This window comes from Pseudoliparis swirei, chromosome 10 (assembly GCF_029220125.1).
Source record: "Pseudoliparis swirei isolate HS2019 ecotype Mariana Trench chromosome 10, NWPU_hadal_v1, whole genome shotgun sequence".
Taxonomy (NCBI): Eukaryota; Metazoa; Chordata; class Actinopteri; order Perciformes; family Liparidae; genus Pseudoliparis; species Pseudoliparis swirei.
In genome coordinates, this window is record NC_079397.1 from 13,955,938 (window position 1) to 13,979,215 (window position 23,278).

The 23,278-nt window shown below is 44.5% G+C and overlaps 1 protein-coding gene across 11 annotated transcripts in view; it reads left to right on the forward strand.

Annotated features, from left to right (window-relative positions):
* wnk1b (WNK lysine deficient protein kinase 1b) overlaps positions 1–17,921 on the forward strand; it is a 79,659-nt gene extending 61,738 nt beyond the window's left edge. For 4 of the 11 annotated variants that reach the window (XM_056424297.1, XM_056424306.1, XM_056424298.1 and 1 more), the window contains 18 exons: positions 170–310; positions 518–1,418; positions 1,916–2,235; positions 2,321–2,391; positions 2,720–2,776; positions 3,540–3,623; positions 3,734–3,770; positions 3,859–3,941; positions 4,117–4,404; positions 4,513–4,784; positions 5,183–5,258; positions 5,352–5,481; positions 6,329–6,526; positions 6,900–6,992; positions 9,858–9,899; positions 11,291–11,463; positions 11,918–11,974; positions 12,711–17,921. In XM_056424297.1, coding sequence (XP_056280272.1) covers positions 170–310; positions 518–1,418; positions 1,916–2,235; positions 2,321–2,391; positions 2,720–2,776; positions 3,540–3,623; positions 3,734–3,770; positions 3,859–3,941; positions 4,117–4,404; positions 4,513–4,784; positions 5,183–5,258; positions 5,352–5,481; positions 6,329–6,526; positions 6,900–6,992; positions 9,858–9,899; positions 11,291–11,463; positions 11,918–11,974; positions 12,711–13,130 — 3,443 coding nt within the window. In that variant the 3' untranslated portion in view covers positions 13,131–17,921. The remainder of the gene's footprint in view (positions 1–169; positions 311–517; positions 1,419–1,915; positions 2,236–2,320; positions 2,392–2,719; positions 2,777–3,539; positions 3,624–3,733; positions 3,771–3,858; positions 3,942–4,116; positions 4,405–4,512; positions 4,785–5,182; positions 5,259–5,351; positions 5,482–6,328; positions 6,527–6,899; positions 6,993–9,857; positions 9,900–11,290; positions 11,464–11,917; positions 11,975–12,710) is intronic. The other 7 variants (XM_056424299.1, XM_056424301.1, XM_056424303.1 and 4 more) reach the window with 7 other exon arrangements.
* Positions 17,922–23,278: the final 5,357 nt, after the last annotated feature.

Genomic DNA, 23,278 nt, shown 5'->3' on the forward strand with positions numbered 1-23,278 from the left:
CATGTCCACACTGATATTTCCCAAATGTTCTCTTTAAAGCTTCTATTTTGTATCCCCAAAGCTTCCTGTTGCTTATTTAGCAGGTTAACTGTAGAATAGGAGTTTGCGTATTGTTCTCTCGGAGGTGAACCGTTAACAATGCTATGTTTGGACCCTCTCCTCTCCCCAGACATCACTCCCAGTGCAACAGCACAAGTGGTCCATTCAGCAGGTCGGAGGTTCATCGTCAGCCCAGTGCCGGAAGCCAGGCTGAAGGAACAAATGTTGCCCCCACCTCCTTCTCCTGCCCATGCACCTTCTGTTGAAACAGGTGTGTGTGTAAAATAAGAAATAAATCACTCCTATAACATTGTTGGAGAGAAGTTACCATTTAACTACTGTGTGGGAAGGTACACACAATTTAAATTTCCAAGTCAATGAAAACAAACAATGAAAATGTGCAAGTACGGATAGGTCAAAGATGTTAAAGTGAACCCGGCAGACTTTAGGGATTATATCTGTTTCATTTTTTCCCCAGTTCCTCCATCTTCGGCTCCATCTCAGACTCCATCCCAAGGAATTGGGTTGTCCCAGTCTGCTGGAGCAGTCAGCTTACAACAGGCCTTCTCTGAGCTCAGACAAAACCAGTTTGACGCCGGACCCAGTACCGCCCCGGCTTCGATCCACTCCACCCATCCTCTCCTGCAGCCTGCAGCAGGTTCTGTCCCTTCACAGGCCAACATAGTCACTCCTGCTGTGGAGGCTACGGCTGGACTCGTCCCTTCTAATATGAACCAGGGACAGGAGCCGGCCTCAGATGCCTCTCTTCCTCCCCCGTCCTGCTCCTCCACCACCTCCTCTACGCCCGCTGTCTGTCCCAGCCCCACCTGTTCCTCCTCCCCTCCTCCGACTGTGGTAAATCAGTCCATCCTTCAGTCACAGGTATTACCACAGCTGGGGGTACAGGCTGTGTCCCAACCCCAAGGACAGGTGCAGGTCCTGGGCCAAGCACAGCCCCAGCCCCAGCTGTTCACCCAGCCTCAGTCTCAAGCTATCACGTCAGTACCCTCCACCTTCCCACCTGCCAGCATCTCCAGCATGACCCCAACAACGCTCACCTGCCCTCCTGCTGCCCAGCCTCTTCCTCCTGTATCCTCTCCTCCCTTCTCCACTCTTCCACCCAGTGAAGTCTCCTCCGATCATCCTTCAGTCTCTCCCACCTCCTCCTCTACTCCGTCCTTCTTCTCCTCCGTCACCCCCACCACTGCCATCCCACCCAGCCCCCAGCTCGCTCCCTCTGCCGCCTCCCACCCCATCCACACTCCCCCCTCCTCCACTGTGGGGCTTCAGCCGGTGACCACCAGTGCTCCCCCAGTCCAACCAGCCGTGGTCCACTCCCAGCCGCAGACGCACACGCACTGTGGGGAATGCGATGCCCGGTAAGAGATGGACAACATGTCTCCATTTAGTCTCCTTACTTTATTTACTTATTCAGACTTGACACCTGACTGCTTTTCTGGTGCCAACTGAGTATCAAAAACTGAGGCATAAGATAAGATAAGATAATCCTTTATTAGTCCCACAGTTGGGAAATTTCAGGATCACAGCAGCGGTGCACGTTAGAGCATTAATAAAAATAAAAACAAAATAAAAACACAATAACAATACTAAATACTAAATACTAAACTATATACCAAAAGCGGTCATGAATAGCTTGCTTTGCGTCCACTTCTTTACTTATTCTCTGAACAGACAGTTTCTGTTTTAAATCATAACTTTTCCAGTCCTCGAATGTATGTATTCGGGCAAAGTTATCGTAGTTATTGTACAGTTTTGTGCATTTTGTATTCTTCCAAAATTAGACCGTTTCGGTTCTTTCGGGGCTTATTTCATTCATTGAGCAGAATTTCAAAGCATCCCTTGATGTTTCTCTCAGGTGCGAGGCCTTCACGGAGTCACAAGGCAAACCGGACGACATCCAAGCTCTGGAGAAGAAGCTGCGGTCTCTCTTCATGGATCTCGGTGGAGGGGTGCCGTCCACCCAGGGGGACATCTCGGCTGCTGACCCTGCCTCTGGAGCCCATGCGGCAGGGACCTCGTCCCCAAAGGGCCCCTGCTCGACCTCCGGCACATCTGTCACCACGCCTGGCTCCAGTCAGCCAGCCAATCCTCCTCAGACCCACTCCGGCCTGTCACTTGGGCCACCTCTTCCCATCCAGGGCCTTGAAACACCTATCTCCATCCCTGCACCGAATGGTATGTGGATTTATATGTTCATGTGTGTCGTGTTAGTTACCATATGTTTTATTAATAATGCTGCTGGTTGACTTTATGATTTCAGTTTCTACAATCATCCCTGCTTCTTCCTTTGGCCAGACCACTCCATCCAAACCCTCTTTATCCAGGACAGTGGTGAGTGAGACAGTTTAGCCTTCGATAGCAATACTAGTAAATGTGATATATTTAAAGCACTAGTCATTGTATTAGTTCATTCATTATGGGGTCATCTATCAGACCAGTGTCTCTGTAGAGAACCTACACAGGTAATGTACAGTACTACACTTTTAAAGGTTATTGCATCTTTATAAATTATAGGTGTTGCAAGTTGTTTCTACTCACTTTCCTTACAGTTCATCTGGCATGCACATTTCTTTTAACATTCTCAAACCTCTTCTTCAAACCTTTTCTCTCTCCTTTCTCCCACTCCGTCTTTTAATCGACTCTCGTTCTCTGGGATTAGGCCAGTTCTCCTTCCTCAGAACTCCCGCCATCCTTCCCTGGATCTTCTCTAATACAGGTGTTTTCTTTTTGCTCATTCTTCGTGATCTATTTCCACTGCAATGCAACGCTGCATGCAAAGAAGCCTGTGATGCTTATGACTACAGTTCTTTATCTGCTGTGTATGCATAGTGATTCAAAGTGCATTTTGAATATGTTAAAAGCTTGTGAACCTCAGACCATCATCAATTTTACTGTTACATCGTAAACAACTAAGAACACATGAGAATAAACAACAGGAGAACTCTGCAGTGTTCAATAAATACATTAAACTACAAAGAAATCCTCATACTTTTACTTTCAATGAATACCAATGATCGACGATAACAGAAAGTAAGATGGGAGAAAGGCTGCTTGAGAGAGAGAAATGAAATGAGACATGGAAACTCAATTAGCCAGAGAGAGACAAAGGGGACCCGCTGAGGACCGGGAACTTCAAGGCAGAGAAGACATTGAACTGACTCGAGTTTCCAGTTTGTTGCGACTGTGAGTGCCGTCAAAAAATCGTCCCTCCGATGCAACCGCTGAAAAGTGAGATATGACTTGTAGTTCCTTTAAGAAATATCCGAACTGCCAAGTTACCGACATTCACTTCTCATCCCTTACATAACTGTCATGGACCTGACATGTCCTGTTTGATTAAGATAATCCTCCTGCAATTGAAGCTCACAAGGGATTTGAATGATTCATTTTTTAACTGCAGTGAAAATGCACGTGTGTGTGTGTGTGTGTGTGTGTGTGTGTGTGTGTGTGTGTCTAAATGTGTATCTGTCTTTTTCCAGTCCCAGCAGCCTCTGGAGGACCTGGATGCTCAGTTGAGGAGAGCATTGAGCCCAGAGGCCCTTCCTGTCAGCACACACACACAGGTAAAAACACACACACTCACGCATGTTTGGATATTACTCATGCTGGCGTTGTATTTCAGTGACACTGCTCAGTACTAACCCACCTCCTTCTCTTTCCATGCTGTCCCCAGACGTCTCACGGTGGCGTACCTTCAGCGGGACAACCAAGTATGTACATAGATCTAATAATCCATATGTCCGCCTCCATATCTGCTTTTTATCCGTCCGTCTAATATTTGTACCACCTGTCTTTAAGTTCCCTTCTTTCTGGATGAAGCAACTGGGTTGTCTTCTGGTCCTCCTCATCCTTCAGGTGGAATCAAACTGGGAAGATTTCAGGTAAGGTTTCCCTACACAACAGACCATTGATGAATATCTACGCATTTCCTCTTCAATAATACATGTTTTTACAGATTTATTCCAAAAAATAATAATTTCAAGTTGCATGAATTTAACGATTTTTAAGTGTGTCTTTTGCATTGTCCCCTTTCCCCGTCTCCTGCCACTGGTTTAGGTCTCGTTGGCTGCTGAAGCTGCTCCTGTCCAACGACCAGCTTGCACTGAATCTTCCTCCACCTCCTCCTCCTCCTCGCCTTCTTCCTCGTCGTCCTCCTCCAGTCTCTCCAGCCCGGAGAATACACTGCACAAGGATTTCTCATCCCCTCTGAGAAGGGGAGGAGGAAAAGGAGGAGATGTCGTGGACGGACTCCCCCAACGGACTCTGGGAGTGTTACACCACCCCTCCCCCATCTCCTCCCCCTGCCCCTCTCCAAAGCCCACCACTACCATCGGACGCTTCCAGGTATTTCCTGTTTTTAATCTTGTAGTGTATCGGGTGAGGGTTTCATTTACTACGTGTATAAACTTTTCACTCATTATTTCATTGACTATGTGTGTTCCTTCATTTCAGGTTACCACCAACCCAGAAGCCTGTGTTGGTAGATTCTCAGTCACTCGTGCCCAGGAGCAGGTCCTTGTGTCCAGGCTGACTCCTCCACCCGCTGCCCAGGCTGCTAATGGGCCCAGTAATTCGGGGCAGTTTTTGAGTCCGGACTCTGCTCATAAAGCCTCGCTGCCCAGTCTGAACAACAACTCCTTTAACAACTCCTACATTAGCAGTGACAACGACTCCGAATTTGAGGATGACGACTTCAAACTGGAAGTCAGCCACCTCAGAGAAAAGTAAGTCCTCCCATCCTCTCTTCCAAAACATATCAAGACATCTGTTATTCTATCAACTCCTTTTTCACCTTCCATCACCTCTTCATTAGGGTGAACTGCTTTGAAATGAACTAGATTGTTGATCTATTTTTTCTTCTATTTCTTTGCCCCAAAAATAGAAGGCTGTGCTCTGCTTCTCTTTTCTCCTCTTCCTCTTTCCTCACCCTCAAGAATGAGGTTAATCATCCACTTTCCTTCATCACTTCTTTATAGCGCTCCTTCCTCTTTTCTTTGAAAAGGCACATTCTTCCTTGAACATGCGGCCCTCCTACTCTCTCCTCGCTCCCATTGTCTCTTTCTTTCGCCCGTCAATATTTCATTCCTCATAGATATTTGTCTCTGTCTCTTTCTACAACCAGGCACATGCGTGAGATTCAGGCCCTGCACTCCCGTCAGAAGGAGGAAATAGACGGTCTCTTCACGAGGCTGGGAAAGGTAACTCACCCTGGCTGCGTCTGTCCGAACACTACAAGCGGCATCTCGTACAGTACGTAGCAAGCAACCATCCTCTCTTTGGACTCGCTGTAGGTCCCTCCAGCTGCAGTGCTCCCTCCAGTTTTAGGCTTGACTGGCAGGAGGAGACGTCCTACCAAAAGCAAATCCTCCAAATCCTCCAGAACCAGCTCCATGCACAGCAGCAAGAGTCCTTTACAGCCAGGTAGGGTCTTGTTTGAACATTTTTTATTACGGTGTTGATTCACCCACAGTTCAAAGAAACATGGTGTGTTGCTTAGTGAGTACACGCCATGCTGTGTTTGGATTTATTTGTCCAGGATTTAATATATGTGCATCTTTGAGATTTCTGCCTCCACCCCAACACAATGGCGGTGAACACAAGTTGGTGTTTGTTGCTCACAGCTCCAGATATATCTGCAGCATGTCCTCTCAGAAAGACAACTGAAAATAGTCGACGTTGAAACTTTTTATCTCGCGCTCCGTCTGAGTTTGTCCACGACCTTCGTTTATGACGATAACCTGCGGAACCAATGATATCATCCTCCTTGGGTTTAGTTGCTAAACGGAAAAGGTAAACATGACTTGATGAACGTCAGCATGATTACACCCAGCTCACTGAGACCTGACCAAATTAAACCAAAAACTGCCATTCGAGCCAGATTCCAGCAGAGGAAGGTGAGAAAATGTGTAATTTGTTGACATTTGGTTAAACGGTCCATTTATCTCTGAGCAGTAACTCACCAGCAACATACAGTATCTTCATCTTTATTCCTACACGTCAGCCAGAATGGTCAAAAACATTGACCCTCATGTTCCAGTGTCTGTGTTTCTGCATGTGCACATGTTGGTGTGTGTGTGTGTGTGCTTGGTTACGCTGACTGCCTTCCCCGTCTCCTCTGTGTCTGTGTGTGTGTGTGTGTGTGTGTTGGGTTCTGAGTCGATGTCTCTGGTCTTACTGGTCCGTCATCTTGCCGTTTGTGTGCCTCCGGTCTCTCCGGTGTGTCGTGACTGCCCTGTCCCCTCCTGCCCATGCCTTGTGCTTTCTCCAGGCAGCACTTTATCCGCCCAGAGCGTCCCCGCCATGTACCCCGGCCCGCTGACTCTGCTCGCCCCCGGAGGGTTAGCCGAGTCGTGCAGCAGTACGCTGCTCCGGCCACTCACACCGTCTCCCTCCGGCAACAACTTGTGCTCGTCCTACACCAGCGAGGCGGCGCTCTCTGTGCCCAGCCTGTGTGCTCCCACCCCAGGTAGGCACGCAGTCTGCAGCAGGCCCCGTGAGCTCCTCCCACCGCATGAGAAATACTTAGCACCAGTGCACGCAGTCGGTTTGTCTCCACTCGCTCACACCACTCAATTCACATCTTTTTCTTTCGTCTCCAGTGTGATGGCTAACTGACTGTTACTTCCTTTGTATTCCTACACCTGTGTCTCTCTCCTTCCTTCTCCTCTCGACCTCTCCTGTCTTACTTTTGTCCCGTCTGTCTCTCCGTCCCGGTTTTTCTTTGTCTTTTTTGTTGCCCTCCTCGTTTTCTCTCCCTTCATCTTCTTCACCTCTACCTTTCTCTTTGTCTCCCTTCTCTTCTCTGCACTCTCCATCTCTTCCCTCCTCCCTCTCTTCAGGCTGTATAAAGTTCAGCTGGGGTTCGGAGCGTTTGGCCTTCAAACCTGGCGGCAGGAGGACGCGCTTTCTGAGTACGCCCTGCTTGGCTCTTTGTGTGTAACGCTTTATTTCTTTGCTCTTCTCTTTTTACCCGTTGTCCTTACTTACTTTTGTTCTTATTTTGTGCTCCTACATCTGTCAAGTCACAGTCGTCCTGTCTTCCCAAGGGCCTCCTTCTTTAATAGAGGAAGCAGACCCTCTGCTTGTGTCCTGCAGAAAACTGGTGTCTCCAATAAAGTCCGCTTTTCAGGCATTAAGAGAAAACATGAATTATTTGGGATTTTTAGGCTCTACAAAATACGCTGACTTGAATCCAGGTGAACCTACAGGCTAATACTTTTACACCTGAGAGCGTTATCACCGCCGCATTCAGGATTCAAGTACTGTGCTCGGAATTACCGGCCAAACAACATTTCTTAATGAAAATCTGCACACTGCATTTCCCGTACGTACAATTTGTTGGCAGAGAGGAAAGAGGTCAAATTAGAGATAAAAGCTTGCTGCAGGATACAGAAAGTTAGCTTACTGACAAACATAGTCTGTCATACATCCCAGAGCTTCCCATAGTCATCTCCCCTTATATATACACTACCGTTCAAAAGTTTGGTGTCACTGAGAAATGTCTTTATTTTTCAAAGAAAAGCACTGTTTTTTCAATAAAGTTAACATTCATCAAAAATACACACTATACATTGTTAATGTGGTAAATGACTATTCTAGGTGGAAACGTCTGGTTTCTAATGAAATATCTCCAGAGGTGTATAGAGGCCCATTTCCATCAACTATCACTCCAGTGTTCTAATGGTACATTGTGTTTGCTAATCGCCTTAGAAGACTAATATCTGATTAGAAAACCCTTGTGCAATTATGTTAGCACAGCTGAAAACAGTTATGCTGGTGATATAAGCCATAAAACTGGCCTTCCTTTGAGCTTGAAGTTTGAAGAACAAAATTAATATTAATTATTTCTAACCTTGTCAATGTCTTGACTATATTTTCTATTCAATTTTCAATTCATTTGATAAATAAAAGTGAGTTTTCATGGAAGACACGAAATTGTCTGGATGACCCCAAACTTTTGAACGTTAGTGTATATATATATATATATATGATATCATATGTTTCATTCCACTCTCTCTCCGTATTCTTTCTTTCTTCCTGCCTTTCGTTCCTTCCTTTGACTTCGTTGTCCTTGACAAACATTAACTTCACATTCAATGCCACCCGTGTGCACTTTTATCTGCAGAGAATAACAACATTGCCAACAACTAAATAACAGCATCAAAGTGTCAACTGTCTAAAAGTAACACTTTAAAAGGCAGTCAACAAATTGCACTGACGTTTTAAGAAAGCATTTAGCTTTCTGGAGGCCGTGTGGAGTGCACCAGCCCAAAAACAACACAGCCACTGTGAGGCTCGATGATGTGAAACTTACATTAGTGACCGGGAACTCGACCGCCACCGGTGTGTTTTAAAGTTTTAATCCTTACAAAACTTCATGTCCCAAAATTCTTGGGACAGAGAACACGATTTGGGTAACTACTGTGTAATAAAGAGAGACGAGCAACTGGTGTATCTGTTTGCAGTGCAATCCCAAACAAATATATAATTTTTTTGAACAGTCGAAGATGAGTGCATGGAACACGTTCGATCCCTGGGAATTTAAAGCAGCAGCTAAAATGCACATGGATTGTCCAAATTACTCCATCGTGCCGCACGTTTACATTTTAGCCAATTTTATCATTCTCCATGCCAACAAGCTTGATAACGAGTGTTTCACACATTTCATCTTTAGTCCTCTTAAGTTAGAAATAGATGAGGCAGTTTTGTTCGTGTCAGTCTTAATTTCATATCCTGACTGCTTCCATCTCTGACTTTTGCTTCTGTGAAAACAAGCAGGCGAACAAGGAAAGACAAGTGGAGACCTGATGACTTGAGAGTTGTGCCATTCAGTTTGTTTTTAATAGAAGATTTATTATTTGTTTTGAATAAACGCGGTTGGTTCAAGCACAGTTCTGTGCATCAGTCTATATTTGTTGTGATTATCACTTTTTAAAATAATATTACAATCATAAATGTAAAGTGTGTGTGCGTTATAAAGACATGTTTACGAGTGGTTCTGAACCCTCTGCAGCTCAAACCCTTTCTCTCTCTTCCTTACCTCACTCCCTTTCCTCACCCCTCACCTGTTCCCTGTCCCTGCACAGCCAGGGAGGGAGGCAGACAGACCTGGGTCTTAATGTTCTTGTTTGCGAAGACATTAAATTGATTTGATCATTCATGTAAATGATCTTGACAATAAGGCATTTTTGTTTCAGCTCCTTCTTTTTAAATAGCTGACTAAATGTGTGCAGCAAAAGGAAGGTCTGGAAACAGTGCTTTGATCAATATGAATCTGAATGCGGACCCAGTTCTGGAACGGCCCTTTGAGCTGTAGAGAGGCCTCAGAATCATACGAGAACCTGGGGTTGGTTTCCCAAAAATGTTTTCAAGCCACAGTCAATTCTCAGTGTTGCTTTACTGTTACACACAAGTATTGTAACCAAGTATATTATATTCCATCATTACCGGCTCTGTTTATGCTGCAGTGAGTGTGGTAACGGTTGGTGTCTGCACTTCCTCAGAAGGTTGCCTTCATCTTGGTGTCTGAAGACAAATATCTGTGGTCAGCCTTTCTCAAAGTGCCGAGTGCAGAACACACACCGCTTTATCACAACTGCACAGAGCACCGTGCCACAGCTCCTGGTGTCAGTGTAAAGATGTTTTTGGGCAACTCAACCCCAACATGTTGTTTATTGACTGCTTCAAGTTCAAATAGTCCTACTCGGGTGTGTTGTGTTTGGTTGTCGGGTGTTGTGGGCGTGGGCTTAACTCTGACTCTTCCCCAATCCTCCAATCGTTGTCTTCCGGCCTCACAGGGAAGATGGTGAAAAAAGTCTGCCCCTGCAACCAGCTCTGTAGTAATTATCTCTCTTTTTGGTCTTTCCTCCCTCCATCGATGCCCTCTTCCACCCTTGCACTTGGCCACGCTTCCTCCTGCTCTCTTATGTCCTTTAGATTCCAACTTTGACCCTCTGCCACATTTGAGATCGGTTGGATTCAGTTATTTCAGCGACTGAAACGAACTTTCAATGTCCACATGTTGACTGAAATGACTGAATTGACCAGCCATCACAGATTCAAGCTGACAGTGCATGCACCTGCAGGCACACACACATACACACACATACACACACACACACACACACTAAGTTACTCTCCCCGCTCCCTTTTCCTCTCCTCCATCCTCATGGCTTGTGGTCTTGACTACATTGCCCAGAATTCCATTCTGCTGCAGTCAGTCATGACTCAGCATCTCCTCATTCTCATTTTCCTCCATTTTATTTTGCATGACATGCCAGTTTCCTGTCAGACCAATTGTATAGTTTGTTTTTCCTTGCTAATCCCTGCATATTATGTATTTTCTCTTGTAATATTTGATATGAACAGATCGGTGTAATTTAAAAATAGCCTGGATTAAAGCTATAGTAAAGGAATTATGATAAAAAAACTACATTCGGGAATGAGTTATTATTATGTGATATTCATGAACAACAGTAAATCCTATTAATTCTGATGTTCTCTTCCTCTGGCATGAATTATTTCTTGAAACTGCATATTTGCGAGAAAAAAATACATAAGATGCATATTATCAAAGCTGTGTGTGCAGTTTTGAGGATCCAGATTTGATTGAAATTCTTTTACTGAGATAATTGTTATGTGACAACATCTGAAACCGTGTGTGTAGCAAAGAGATTTTTTAATCTCTATTGTTAGAGCGGCACTAATGTAACCAAGTTAAAACTTGAACCTCTGCTGTGATGTTGGCAAAAAGCTCCCAACCAGAGCTTGAGCGCCCGCTTATGGTGACAGAATAGACTTGAGATCAACAGATCAACAGCAGGTTCGTCATTGATTCTTTGGCGTCGCAGCCTCGTGTGGGTGAATGCTGCTTTAAAGGGCGCCGAGGGCATCACTAACCCCGAGCGATGGGACTCTGAAGAGAACGTTTCATATTCTGAAACCGGCTTCGTTTTGGTCACATGAAAAGTGTCCGTGTTGTTTAAATGCTGCTCTCGTTTCATCGTTTTCCTTACGTCCCCCGTCTGGCATCACGATTTCCATCCTTACAACTAAACAATATAATGAACATGTCGACATGCTGACCTTCCCCGAAAAACTCTGTCATGTAACAAGACGGGAAATGCATTCTCATTTATTCAAATAACATCAATGATCATCTTCTAGTTTGAATAATACCCGACACCCTTTGCTCTTCTCCCCCCCCCCCTCTCTCTACCTCCCTCCACAGGGACGAATAGCACCAATGCAGTGAGCGGTTCAGGTGGTTTGGGCCAGAGCCAGGTGGGTTCTCAAAGTCTGCCCGCCAACATGTCAGCCCCCCACCAGAGGAAAGGAACCTTCACCGATGACCTCCATAAGCTGGTGGACAACTGGGCCCGAGACGCCATGAACCTCTCACAGGTGAACTGCTGTTTTGACTCGTAACATGTTTCTTTCGCAATGACTCACACATTCCTGTGTTTAGTTTACCGTACAAGAAGAGGGGAAAGGAGCTACTTTCTAAATGGCAATCTTTTAAAAGCACAAGAGGTTGGTTGAGTAAACGAACCTCAGCCTCCGCAAAGCCCTCAAAACTATTATAAACCCCGACCGGGCCCTCTATCCATCTGGCATGTTCTGAGAGGGGGAATATCGTTTAGTCTTCAGAGGTTTTGAAGACATTTTCTGTGCAATTGGATGATCTAATAGTGAGAGGTACGCTAGTTCAAGCTCTGGGAGCATCCAGTAGTACATACGGTTGCCCAATTGTTCCAGGATGCTTTATAAAAAAATAAAAAAATGTCACAACTGTTTTGTGGGATGTTTTTGATCCAGTAATGTACAGATGAGTAAACTGAACTAACTATTCTTTCAGGGGAAGAGGAGTGCCAAACAGCTGCAGCCGGCCCCAGCACAGGGACACAGCTACGAGGTTCGTTTGATAAGAACACAGCCGACGACATCATGGCAAGAGTAACCTGACACGAGGGATTAAGGCAAACGTGATCTCTCTGGTCACCGCCAACTTCTTATGAAGTACAATGGACCCAGCAGACTATGCATGGCCGTGTCATTTAGAGCAAAGAGACCCACAAACCATCTCATCCTCCTTTGCTGTCACGCTATTTCCTGGCCTTGTGTCTCGATTAGATTGTGTTCATTTGAGACTTTGCATTTCCAAAACAGTTTTTTGTGTGTCTTAGTCAGTCTGATAATGAATCCTAAAGAGGGCGACCGCTATCTACCACATGATAATAAGATTTTAGGATATCTTAATCAGATAATATCAACATATGCTTGAACTAGAACGGGCACTCGGTAGAGCGCATACCTTCACATATCACAAGATTGGGCATTGAATTATGAACATTTGGGCTTTAGTTGCATGCCAATTGGATACAAATTGACCGCGCTATGGTAAAAAGAAGATTTTGACCTTTTCATGACCTTGACCTTTGACCTGATCGATCCCAAAATCTAATCAAATGGTCCCCGGATAATAACCAATCATCCCACCAAATTTCATGCGATTCAGTTTAATACTTTTTTAGTTATGCGAGTAACACGCATACAAATAAATAAATAAATACACGGCGATCAAAACATAACCTTCCGCATTTTCAATGCGACGGTAATGAGCGTTACGGTTTCCTCGTGTGTCTCTCCAGGTCATCCAGTCAGCCAGCCTGAACAGGAAGTTCTCCGCTCCCAGCCAGCTGTGTCCCAGCAGCATTGGAGGTTCAGCCCACCTCCCCACAAACTCCACCACCGCTACCTCTCTGGCCACCCACAAGGGCTCCCTGTGCCACCCCCCTGCCTCCTCCACCCCACCCCAACCTCCCCAGTTCATCCACTACCCCCCCACTGCTGCCTACAGTGCACAATGGTCCGGTCCGGCTCACGGTCTGTCAAACCCACAGCCTGGGCCTCTACTGGTCAGCACCTCCCAGCCGCTGGGCCCCTACCCCGCCACGGTTGGTGGGCAGGGCCAGATTCCCGGTCAGGGGCCGCTCCAGGCTTTCCATCTGACCAACTCTCACCAGAAGTCCGTCAGCAACCCGGGAGGACCCAACATGAGGACCACGTAGGACCGGGGGAGAAGGCCGGTTTGAATCCCGGCCGACTGGACCGGACCGGTGTTGAACAGAGTGTTCCGGGGCCTGATCGGCTTGGAGAGGATGGAGGAACCAGAGCGGCGTGGAGAGCGAGGCGTTGGAAGGGACAGAAGCTGACCGCTTCAAGAACAGAAAAGATCAAACAGGGAATGAAGAGGAGCGAAGAAGAGTGCGTCGAGGCCAATAAAGTGTGTCGTGATGCATCTCACCTCTGCATCCATCCACGTGTGTGTGTGTGTGTGTGTGTGTGTGTGAGAAGCAGTCACGGGATCTCCATTTGTTTGACTGGGTGTGTGTGTGGCAGGCAGCCGCATGCTCAAGGATAAAGGAAAAGACTCGTGAGAGCAACGTTAAAAGGCCAAAGAGATGTTGACAGGGAGCGGGATTGCCGTTAAATACTGTTGGTGTGTGAGGTGTCGTGTATGCGCACTTCATGCCGAGTATTAAGATGATCTCGAGCGCTTGTAGACGAGAATAACAGGCAAAAAATGCAGTTGTCGCTCTATAAAAGGTGCCTGGTGGATGCAGAGGGGAGCGTGGCTGGCCACTGGCGGGTTTCATCCAGCAATGTAAGCTCAAAAGGAAGGATGCACCGCAGCAGGTCAACGCTTTAATATCAGATGAGAGGGTGGTCAGGGTGGTCGGGAAGTGTTTTTTTTCTTAAGTATTCAGAATTTGGAAATGTTCCTCATTTTAAAGCACAAAAGAAAAAGAAAAACCAGAACAAATCCAGGATTTAAACTCCGGAGCCGAGCAGCGACAGCTCCTCCTCCTCCGCTGCCGTCTGTGTCTTGTTCTGACAAACAGACGGAGGAGAGACCGGCGGTCGGCGAGGGAGAGGAACAGAGAGAGCACCTCGCCTCGTTCCCCGCGACTCCGGCACCGACCGGACCAAGACGGCCGCGTGAAACACCTCCGTCACCATCACGACTCCACCTCTCCCTCCGTCCCTCTCTCCGCCTCTCTGTTGCCATTCGAAGCAATAACAGCAGAAAGCTTCTAGAGCAGCCCAAACAAGAGAGAACTCCGTGTGAAAAAGTGGCCTTGTTAACAGAATAATATCAGAGTCCCTGTACAGTTTGTGTCTCTGTTTATTTTTTAGAATGTCAGCCATGATGATTCCATTTTGTTGTTTTATTTTGGTTTTTGTTTCGTTGGGTTTGTTCTGCTTGCTGCCCCCCCGGCTAGCAATCTGACACACACACACACACACACACTCGCAGTGCATGAGACATTCACAGAAACACACACAACCAGATTGATGTAAATACACACACACATTGTTGGAGGCGTAGCAGCCGTTCTACACACACATCCACGGACTAATGCCTCGGTCGTGTGCGTCTCCATTCGGGTGGTTTCAACGCGTGTGTTGGAATGATTGCAATGTACATTGTTGTTAATGATAATTATTCTATTTAAATTGAAACTAAGAAACGTGTTCTGTCGATGGACCCGTTCTACGCGCTCATCGGAGTACGATGTGGAAACACTGTGATGATCGTTGTTTATTCTTCGCGAATGTTGTTGGACGACATTAGTTTTAGGGTGAAATATCACAAATTAAAGAAATGTCAAAAAGGCAGACGGAGGACGGTTCGGGGGTCCTTTCACTTTCAGTTCACTGCTTTCAGCGAAATGTGAACATTGAGAACACTTCTCTTCAAGAATGGGCCAAACGCCTTACCGACAACCGACAACCCGCAGCTTCAGTTCCTTTTTCAGAACCGATTGAATTGAAAGTCGAAACTGACCTCCGAGCCTGATTACAAGTGAACGGCAGGATAGTTGATATTTAGATCATAAAGTCACGCTCGCTATTCTTTTCTTTTCTTAATACAGTACTTATATATCAGACACTTTAAATCGCCCTCCGCTCCCCTTTCCTCCCAGGTTGTGTGAGATGAATGTGAATGTATAAACCGATGGTGTCCATTTTGATGTACTTGAAAGAACAAAAACAAAAAAAATGTCTTTCTATTTTTGCTCTTTCGCTTCCCCCGAGCTTCCGGTAAATACTGGAGGAACTTACTAGTGCCTTGCCTCCTTCCTGTTGCTCGTTTCTTTCGGGGGGACTCGGGTCAAGGTAAGCACATGTGGCAGCCGGCGTGGAGACGTTTGGGTGGTGTCACTTTGAAGTCTGAGCTGGAGCGAACGGAGCAGCCGGTCGGTGCAGACGCCGTGTGCTCGACAGCTGGCGTGTGGTTGATTTTGATTTCAACTCGAGTGCGTTTGCCCCAAAAAGTAAAAGTCGTTCCACAGCTTTGCTCCACGAAGTGACGGAGAGGCGAAGTGACCCCCGACTCTGCTGCCCTCTAAGCCGATGAGATTGTCCACTTGGGATGGAACGAGGTCGGTGTTGTTTCTGTGCGCGAGGCCCGTTACGCCACCAACATGATGCAAGGTGGAGGGAACTGGAGGGTTTATCAGTGACGTTTTATTTTCAGGGTTTTAAATGTAGATATCGAATTGGAGGAAGTTGAACGGGAATACTTTTTCCCGTTTTTAGGAGGAGGTTGATTGAAGATTGTATTTGAAGCTTGAACCCCTCTGGGTTTTCGAGAGCGGCGTAAAGTCAGCAGAGGTCACATTCGTAGTGTGGATGCGGCTCCACTGTAGTGGGGGTTGTGTTCCTCCCAATCCCCTAAAGATGTTTCAACCAAGCACAGATCAAAGAACTGGTGAAAGACAAATGTTTGACTTTGCGTGTCTAAATGTTGAACTCCCGGTCCATCACGAGGTCGGTCCGTTGAAGCGGGCTGAACAGGAATGTTGGTCCTGCTCTGAAAGTCCAGTTGACTTGTAGTGAGAGTGACCACCATCAGATTCTGATTCAAAGCCCGCTGATTCCTGATTGGCGCGATCCAACTGAGCCGAGAAGAGAACCGAGAAACAAAGAAATACAGAAACCGCTAAAAAGTAAAATAACGTTGGCATGAAACGTTGTTTTCATAGGACGCCGTCGCTCATCGTTAGAAGCTAATTGCTCCTCTAATGCAAACCGTTGTTTTCCAACTAGGAAAGACACCGGCTCGCTCAGCATTTAATACAAACATTTACAAAGCCAGCCGAACTCGACCGTCTTCTGAACCGAGTCGGTTGGGAACGCCTCCGTATCTGAGAACCGAAAACATTCAGGCATTGAGACATCTTTGAGGGCAGAAGAGCTGGCGGTGGAGGTGGCGGTGGGACTGACTGGGAACACTGGTGGCGGTGGTGATGATGGAAGTGATGATAACGGTTTTCCATTCCCTTGACGCCCTGTTTGGTTTCCTCTTTTCATTTGTCCGTGCTAATGGGACAAACTGACATTCACTTCTCACGTTGCCGTGGGGGTCCCTGTTCGCACGTCAACGGTCGCCGTTCATTTTTTCCATTTTTTCCCCTTTTGTTCTGGAATCCCTTAAAAACATGAACGGGTTATTACTCTGTACAAACACAACCCGTTGCTTCTGCTCATTGATTGGGGATATTTTCTACAACATTTGTATCGCTAGGCAGGTTTGGTTGAAGCTGTGAATACTCATTGAGCCACTTTTAGTTCTGGTTATCATGATCTGTTGAAGTCAAACCTTTAGCGATGCCTCCAACTTAGCGCCACGTCGCTTGTTTGTTTTTTTTGCCAGTGGAGTGAAAACGCCAGAGCTAAATAATAAAAACTAAATTCTGTGGGTTTTTTTTTTACTGCTTTCACTCACTGGAGCTGTTTTTAGTTGCCAGGTATCACTCTGGAGCTCCAGCCTCAAATAATTTCACAGTAGAGTTTTGATCATATTTTGCTGTGTCTCTACTACATCATGACTATGAAAGAAACTGCAGTGACTACAATGCAATATTATTTAAAGTTACAGTCTGCTGTCAAGCTGTGAGGTCACAGTTTGATTGGACGGTTTTGTCCCCCGCTGGAGGACTCCTCTTTCTTTTTTTCCTTCTTTTTTCCACCTTTACATTTAAACAGTGGGTGCAATTGTTGTGAAGTTTAATTTAGAGTTGTGGTGGAAGGACTCTTACTGTGAAAGGCTGGAGAGTTATCCAGTGTGGGCGCACTCATTGAGAAGTTTCCTGAAGATGAAGTGGGAAAGTAGGATTCTTTTTCTGATGACACACACACACACATTTGGTAGCAATACTTGTTTCAGACTTGCTCGCATTAAACTCAGCTTGTGTGTACACAGTTTGTGTCTGTTTAGCACTTGCTAACATTAATGCTTTTTACTGTAGTGCCCACGTGTAATAAAAATAAATAAATACAGAAATAAAAAAGCCTTTTAATGCACCAACAGATCCAGACACACACACACACACAGCTCGATTCAGTGCATCTCCTCTCTGTTTCCTGTAGCTTGCTCTTGTGGAATGATGTCGAGTCTCAAGCCCAGCGACAGTTTCTCTGTTCCTGAAAACAACGTTCTCAACACGTTAAAAGTGTTTCTGGTTTCTCGGATGCTTTCATGTTGTTTTTTTTCCTCACTTATTCTCAGTTATCGGCAGTTTTATTGTCTGCACCACTCTTAATTCAGTGGTTTCCTTTTCCTGTATCGTGTTTGACATTGTACTGGTGGTGAGATAAAACAAATATGGATGAATGAATGAAAGAAAAAACAATAAAATACATGTGGGGAGTCATCGGCAGCCTTTAACGGGATGTTTTGCACTAAGTATAGAGTGTTCAAGCTTCATATTAAAAAAACTTTGCGCTACATTACAGTGAAATTTGTTACTTTATTTGTAAAAACTTAATAAATAAAAGTTGTTTTAAATGAATTGATGTGACTGGACCATATATATATATGTGTGTATATATATACATACATCAATAGGAAGATAAGAATGACATTAATTCATGTATTTCTGCTGTTCATATTTTAATAACCAATATCTCTTCAGCATGCCTCTTGGTCACAATGAACCCGAACAAATATCATTTATGTATTTGTAGTTCTTTTTATTATCAGCCCCTTTCCAAATTGTTGTAATGTCAACAAATATATAATATAATAATATTGAATGTACCGTATTGACACGCTTTATAATCAGAAAGAGTTGCATTCGATGGGAATATTCAATTGTGTATCATTAATTTCTATTTCCACAGGGCAGGATTTACTCCTTCCTGTTATCCAGAGCGTATTCAACAGTTTCTGGCTTCAGGGCCGATTAGGAAACAGTTGTGAGGTGTGACTCGGTGTTTAATATCCGTCACCATGGAGACAATGCACACAATAGCACCGTCAGTCCAGAGAAAAAGAGGCCAGAGGGAGGAAGGGAGGAAGGAAAAGGAGACTTACCGGGACATTATAACAATAAATGTCCCCGCTGTGCTACGAACGCTGCACTGTAAAAACACGACGCGCGTTGGGGTCGGGATCTTAGTCTGCATTGAGCCGTGTCACCTTGGGGGCAAGGTCATTTTTCAAGTTATTTGAATGCTGTATATGTTTGAGGTTAACTTACTGAGGAATGTTCTCGTCCTGGCAATACTAAAAATATCTGGAAGATATTTAGGACTTGTAATAAACTTGAGTAACCTCAATATATATGATTATTTTGGTGGTGCTTAGTTTTCAGGCGTCTGTGAACCACGGCCAAGTGCAGTGTTTACAGGTGAACTCACACGAGATCTAGACATCAGATTTACTCAAACTTCGGTGACAGTTGTTGCCGCTCCGGTTATGTTTTGTCTAATGACTATGCGATCTGAAATAATAATAATAATGATGCTCTTTATATGCTTCACTGTTCTATTAGATTCGTTGAAGATCTGTGAGGATGGTTCTAAAAGTGTCAACCATGAGGGGAAGCCAAACACACACGTCTCGCATTACCCTTTCAACACAGACCTCCCACATATTTCTGGTTTCTTCCAGCTTGTGTAAAATAAACTGCAGACGGAGCTGGCTTTACGCCCACACGTTGCTCCTGTACGCGGTCCTTATGCAGCTCGTGCCTGGAGGTGTGTGGCCTTCAGGGACTCCTCTGCTCCAGTGACACTCGCATCAGGAGCTGTGGACAGCAGTGCGTCCGTGTGTTGTTGTTGTTCAACCTCCCACCACTAGGTGGCGGAGGGCCACTGTCAATTAGGACAACGGCTAATATAATCAGGAGGAGCTCTGGGTGTTGCTAGACTGGCACAAGCACACCGTGTTTGACCTTTTGAGTTTTGAGAACAGGTGACAATGTGTGACAACGGATGGAATTTGGCAGGGAATCTAGCTTTTTGGTTTGAGTTGGAAATCAGAAATAAAATCGCCTTTCACGTAAGAAACTGGACGTTGCATCTGTTTATTGCACACATCTAAATTAATATTCAAGCAACCATATAGTGGTATTTCTGAAAGCAAATAATACGTCCTCTTAACTTTTCGACCTTTTTAGAAATGATTCTCAAGGGGTCATAAGCCAAAAGGTTGTGACCCAATGGTTAGAGTGTGGATGACTTTCAGGGATTTCCTTTGTAATAAGAGTGTATCTTTCTGTTTGCAGTGCCGAGTTGATCCGATGTCAACACTTCCTGAACTCTTTGGGTGTGTTTATATATTTGACAAAAGCGAAGACAGGAATGTTAAGCCACCCTTGAAGGAAATGTTGAGAACAGAGGTGTGTCCGAGAGACGGCTTCACCACCGGTGTTGCACATCTCCACGTCCCAGTTCGAGCTGCTTATTGCCTCCAGGCTTGTCGCTGCCATCTTTCAATTCCAGGGCGTCTTTATTTCAATGCGAATGAGGCCTGCCAGTGCCACCACTGAACAGCACCAACGAACAGCAGCTAAGGCAATTACTCATTTCTAATTACTGACATGCAAGCGTTTAAAAAAAAAAGATGATAGATAGATATATATTTTATTAATCCCCAAGGGGAAATTTGTCGTAACAGTAGCAGCACCAATAAACTAAACACACAAGAATAAAAATAAAATATAAAACAAAATATAAAAAACAGGGATGAAAGATATAGATATATACAAGAAGTATACAAAGTAAAATATAAAATAAAATATATATGTATATATACAACATATATGCATACACAATACACAATACTAATGACAAATTAAATTAAATATAAAAATATTAAATATAGACAGTGTGCAAAATGCAAAGTGTGTGTATGTGTGGAGTGTAAATGAAAATGAAATGTATGTGTGGAGTGTAAATAAATGAAATGTGTGAAGTTCAGATCAACATTGTGTAAATATTACGATCTGGCAAGAGGTGATCTGTTGTAGAGCCTCATGATCTTTTATAACCTGACCTATGTGCACTGCAGGTGGCACAGATAGCAAGTCAGGCTGACTGCATTGCACCATGACTTTCCACACAGGGTGGAAACAGGTCACATGATGTAAACTGTGCTGCGTTGTTCACAGGGCGATACAGGAAGTGGTCACTCCAGCTTTAACCACAAAGTCCGATGGGGGAGGAAATAAAAGATGCAGTGGATTAAATGAATTCCTCTTCAGTCGGTAAGACAAACACATGGGATAAGAACCCAGTGTTTATGGGGGATGTCGTCTTTAAATCAACGTGACGAATCCTTTGGCAATGATGTATCGCTGCTTACCAACACGACACAAATATAATGTCACCGCCTGTCGTGAGACTTTTAACCATCTCGGTTGTCAGCCACACAGAAACAGCAAGAGACCAAGTGATAGTGATATTATCACAACAAGGTAACATTCACTACATCGGTCTCATATCTCCAAACTGATTGTTGTTGCGGTTCAACGACCATCCACAGATGTCTCTAATATATATAAACATGGATAAATACCTATTACATAACCCTCATCTGACTGAGAGTTTCCATGTGGGCCTCGTGAAGGTGTGTGTGTGTGTGTGTGTGTGTTTACTAAACAGTGCCCCTTGTATTTGTTGTCCCTACAAACAAACCCTTTAGATCTGGAAACGAGTATCGTTCTCTGATAATGTGTGTAGTTTTGGCTTTAAATGTGTTGTTGTGTTTGCTGTTTTTGCATTTCATCAAATGATAATGTCACAGGGTATACGCGGGGGAAAAGGATACAATAAAGATTAGATCAAATAAATTAATAAATAACAAAACGGGAAATAAAATAACTGTGTCCCTCCTCGTACTCTCCGTCTACTCACTCATTTATGGACTCATTAATACACGAGTAGCTTTCCCTCTAACTTCCGCTGCCCTTGAAGGAGGCGTTGACCTCTAGCTGTGGACCAGGTGCTCCTGGAGGGGAACCCTTCTGATCTGGGTGAGGACAGGTCAGCGCTGGCTTTGCTCCGCGGTTACTCGGCTTCAAGGAAAGACTTTGTTCCTGTGGCCCTTTTCTAAACTACTCTGAGGTGGTGAATTGAGGTCAACGGCGTCATCTGCTGTTCTGCTCCGATCGCAGAGGGAGAAGACGGATCGGAGAATGATGACGTTGTTATTGAGGGGCATTTTATTGTGAATGTATTGCACGCCCCTCCTCTTGTCAGTGGTTGTGATGTAACCGCGCTGTGTGCAATGTCACCATGCTGTGTGTGAGCCGAGGCGTCGGGTTTGTAATGTGGGCTCCGTGAGTCCTTACAGGTCCCCGCTGCTGTCTCCTCGGGCCAGAGAGCTGCTCTTCCCCCCTCGTCCGTGTCCACTGTGTGTGTTTGTTTGTGTCGGCCTAATGTGCCCGTGTGTGTGTGTGTGTGTGTTTAAATAGACGCTGGAGACGGAGCGTAGCTGAACATAAACAAACACTATCTCCACACCAGGCACGTCCAAAGTCCGGCCCGTGGGCCAATCTATTGCCCCCCGGGCATCTTCACTTTATCAAATTTGGCCCTCGTTGCAAAAGGTTTTACACCCCTGGGTTAGATATTGTGCATATCTACGCGTTTAATTGGGGACTATCCTTTGCGCATGTGCCAGATCTCACGCTCTGTCGTCTTTCCACCTTTTCTCCTGACTGACCTGACCAGATGCAGCAGATTAAACGCAGACTCATACCAACTTAATGACTTGGTTAGTAACTGTATTTGTTTTTCATAGTAGTTTAAAATGAACCTCGATACTTTATGCATTTGTTTTCCGTCTTTTTATTACTTTATTACTTTTTATTACCGTTTACTTTTTATTACTCTATGACGATTTATTACTTTTTTAACTTTTGTATTACTTTGTTACTTTTTACTACTTTTGTATTACTTTTTACTTTTTTATTAATCTTACCTTTTATTACTTTTATTACTTTTTTACTTTCTCATTACTTTTTTACTTTAAATTACGTTTTTTCTTTTTAATGACTTATTCACTTTTTAATTACTTTTAAATTTTTATTACTTTTTTATTATTTTTTCCGGTTTTTACATGGTTATATTTGGATTACTTTTTTACTTTTCATTACTTTTTTACTTTTATATAACTTTTTTCGAAAAGATCGAAAAGGTCACCGGGAACGGAGGCTTTGGTTGTTTTTGAACCTATCGTGTCTTTATTCAAATTAACTTTAAGTCTGCTGTAAAAATAAAAATTACAGCCGTAAACCTGATCAACCTTGTGTTGTTGCCATTAAAGTGAAACAATTAGGCACAATAAAGGCATAATCTGAAATTATCTCAACTAAGAAATTGTTCAGATATCGTGAAATGGATTAGATAATAATATGGATGTTCAAAATCACACACACACTCACTATCTCTCTCTCTCTCTCTTGTAGTTAACTAGTTCCTCTTCAAGTCTCACGTGTGAAAGAATGTCCCCAACACTTGCTAACAGCAAAAAAAGCTCACCGCACTCATTTACTGCAAGTTTTTTTGATGGTCACATGATCAAAACCCCCCCCCACACACACACACACACACACACTCACACGCACATATCCTCAGAAACTGATTGATATGTGGTGTGTTGTGTGCCAGCCATTATTTAAGAAGGCGAGCACGTCTACAATATCTGTATGTGCCAAAATAGTGTGTGTGTGTGTGTGTGTGTGTGTGGGTGTGTGTGTGTATGTGTGTGTGGGTGGGTGTCTACGCAGAGACGTTAGTAACACTCTGTTTATATAATGTTCAGTGATTAGTGAACTCTGGGTGAGCTGTATTTTTCCAGGTGCTGTGTGTGTGTGTGTGTGTGGTTTTATGGTCCTGAGAACTTTTAGATTACAATCTG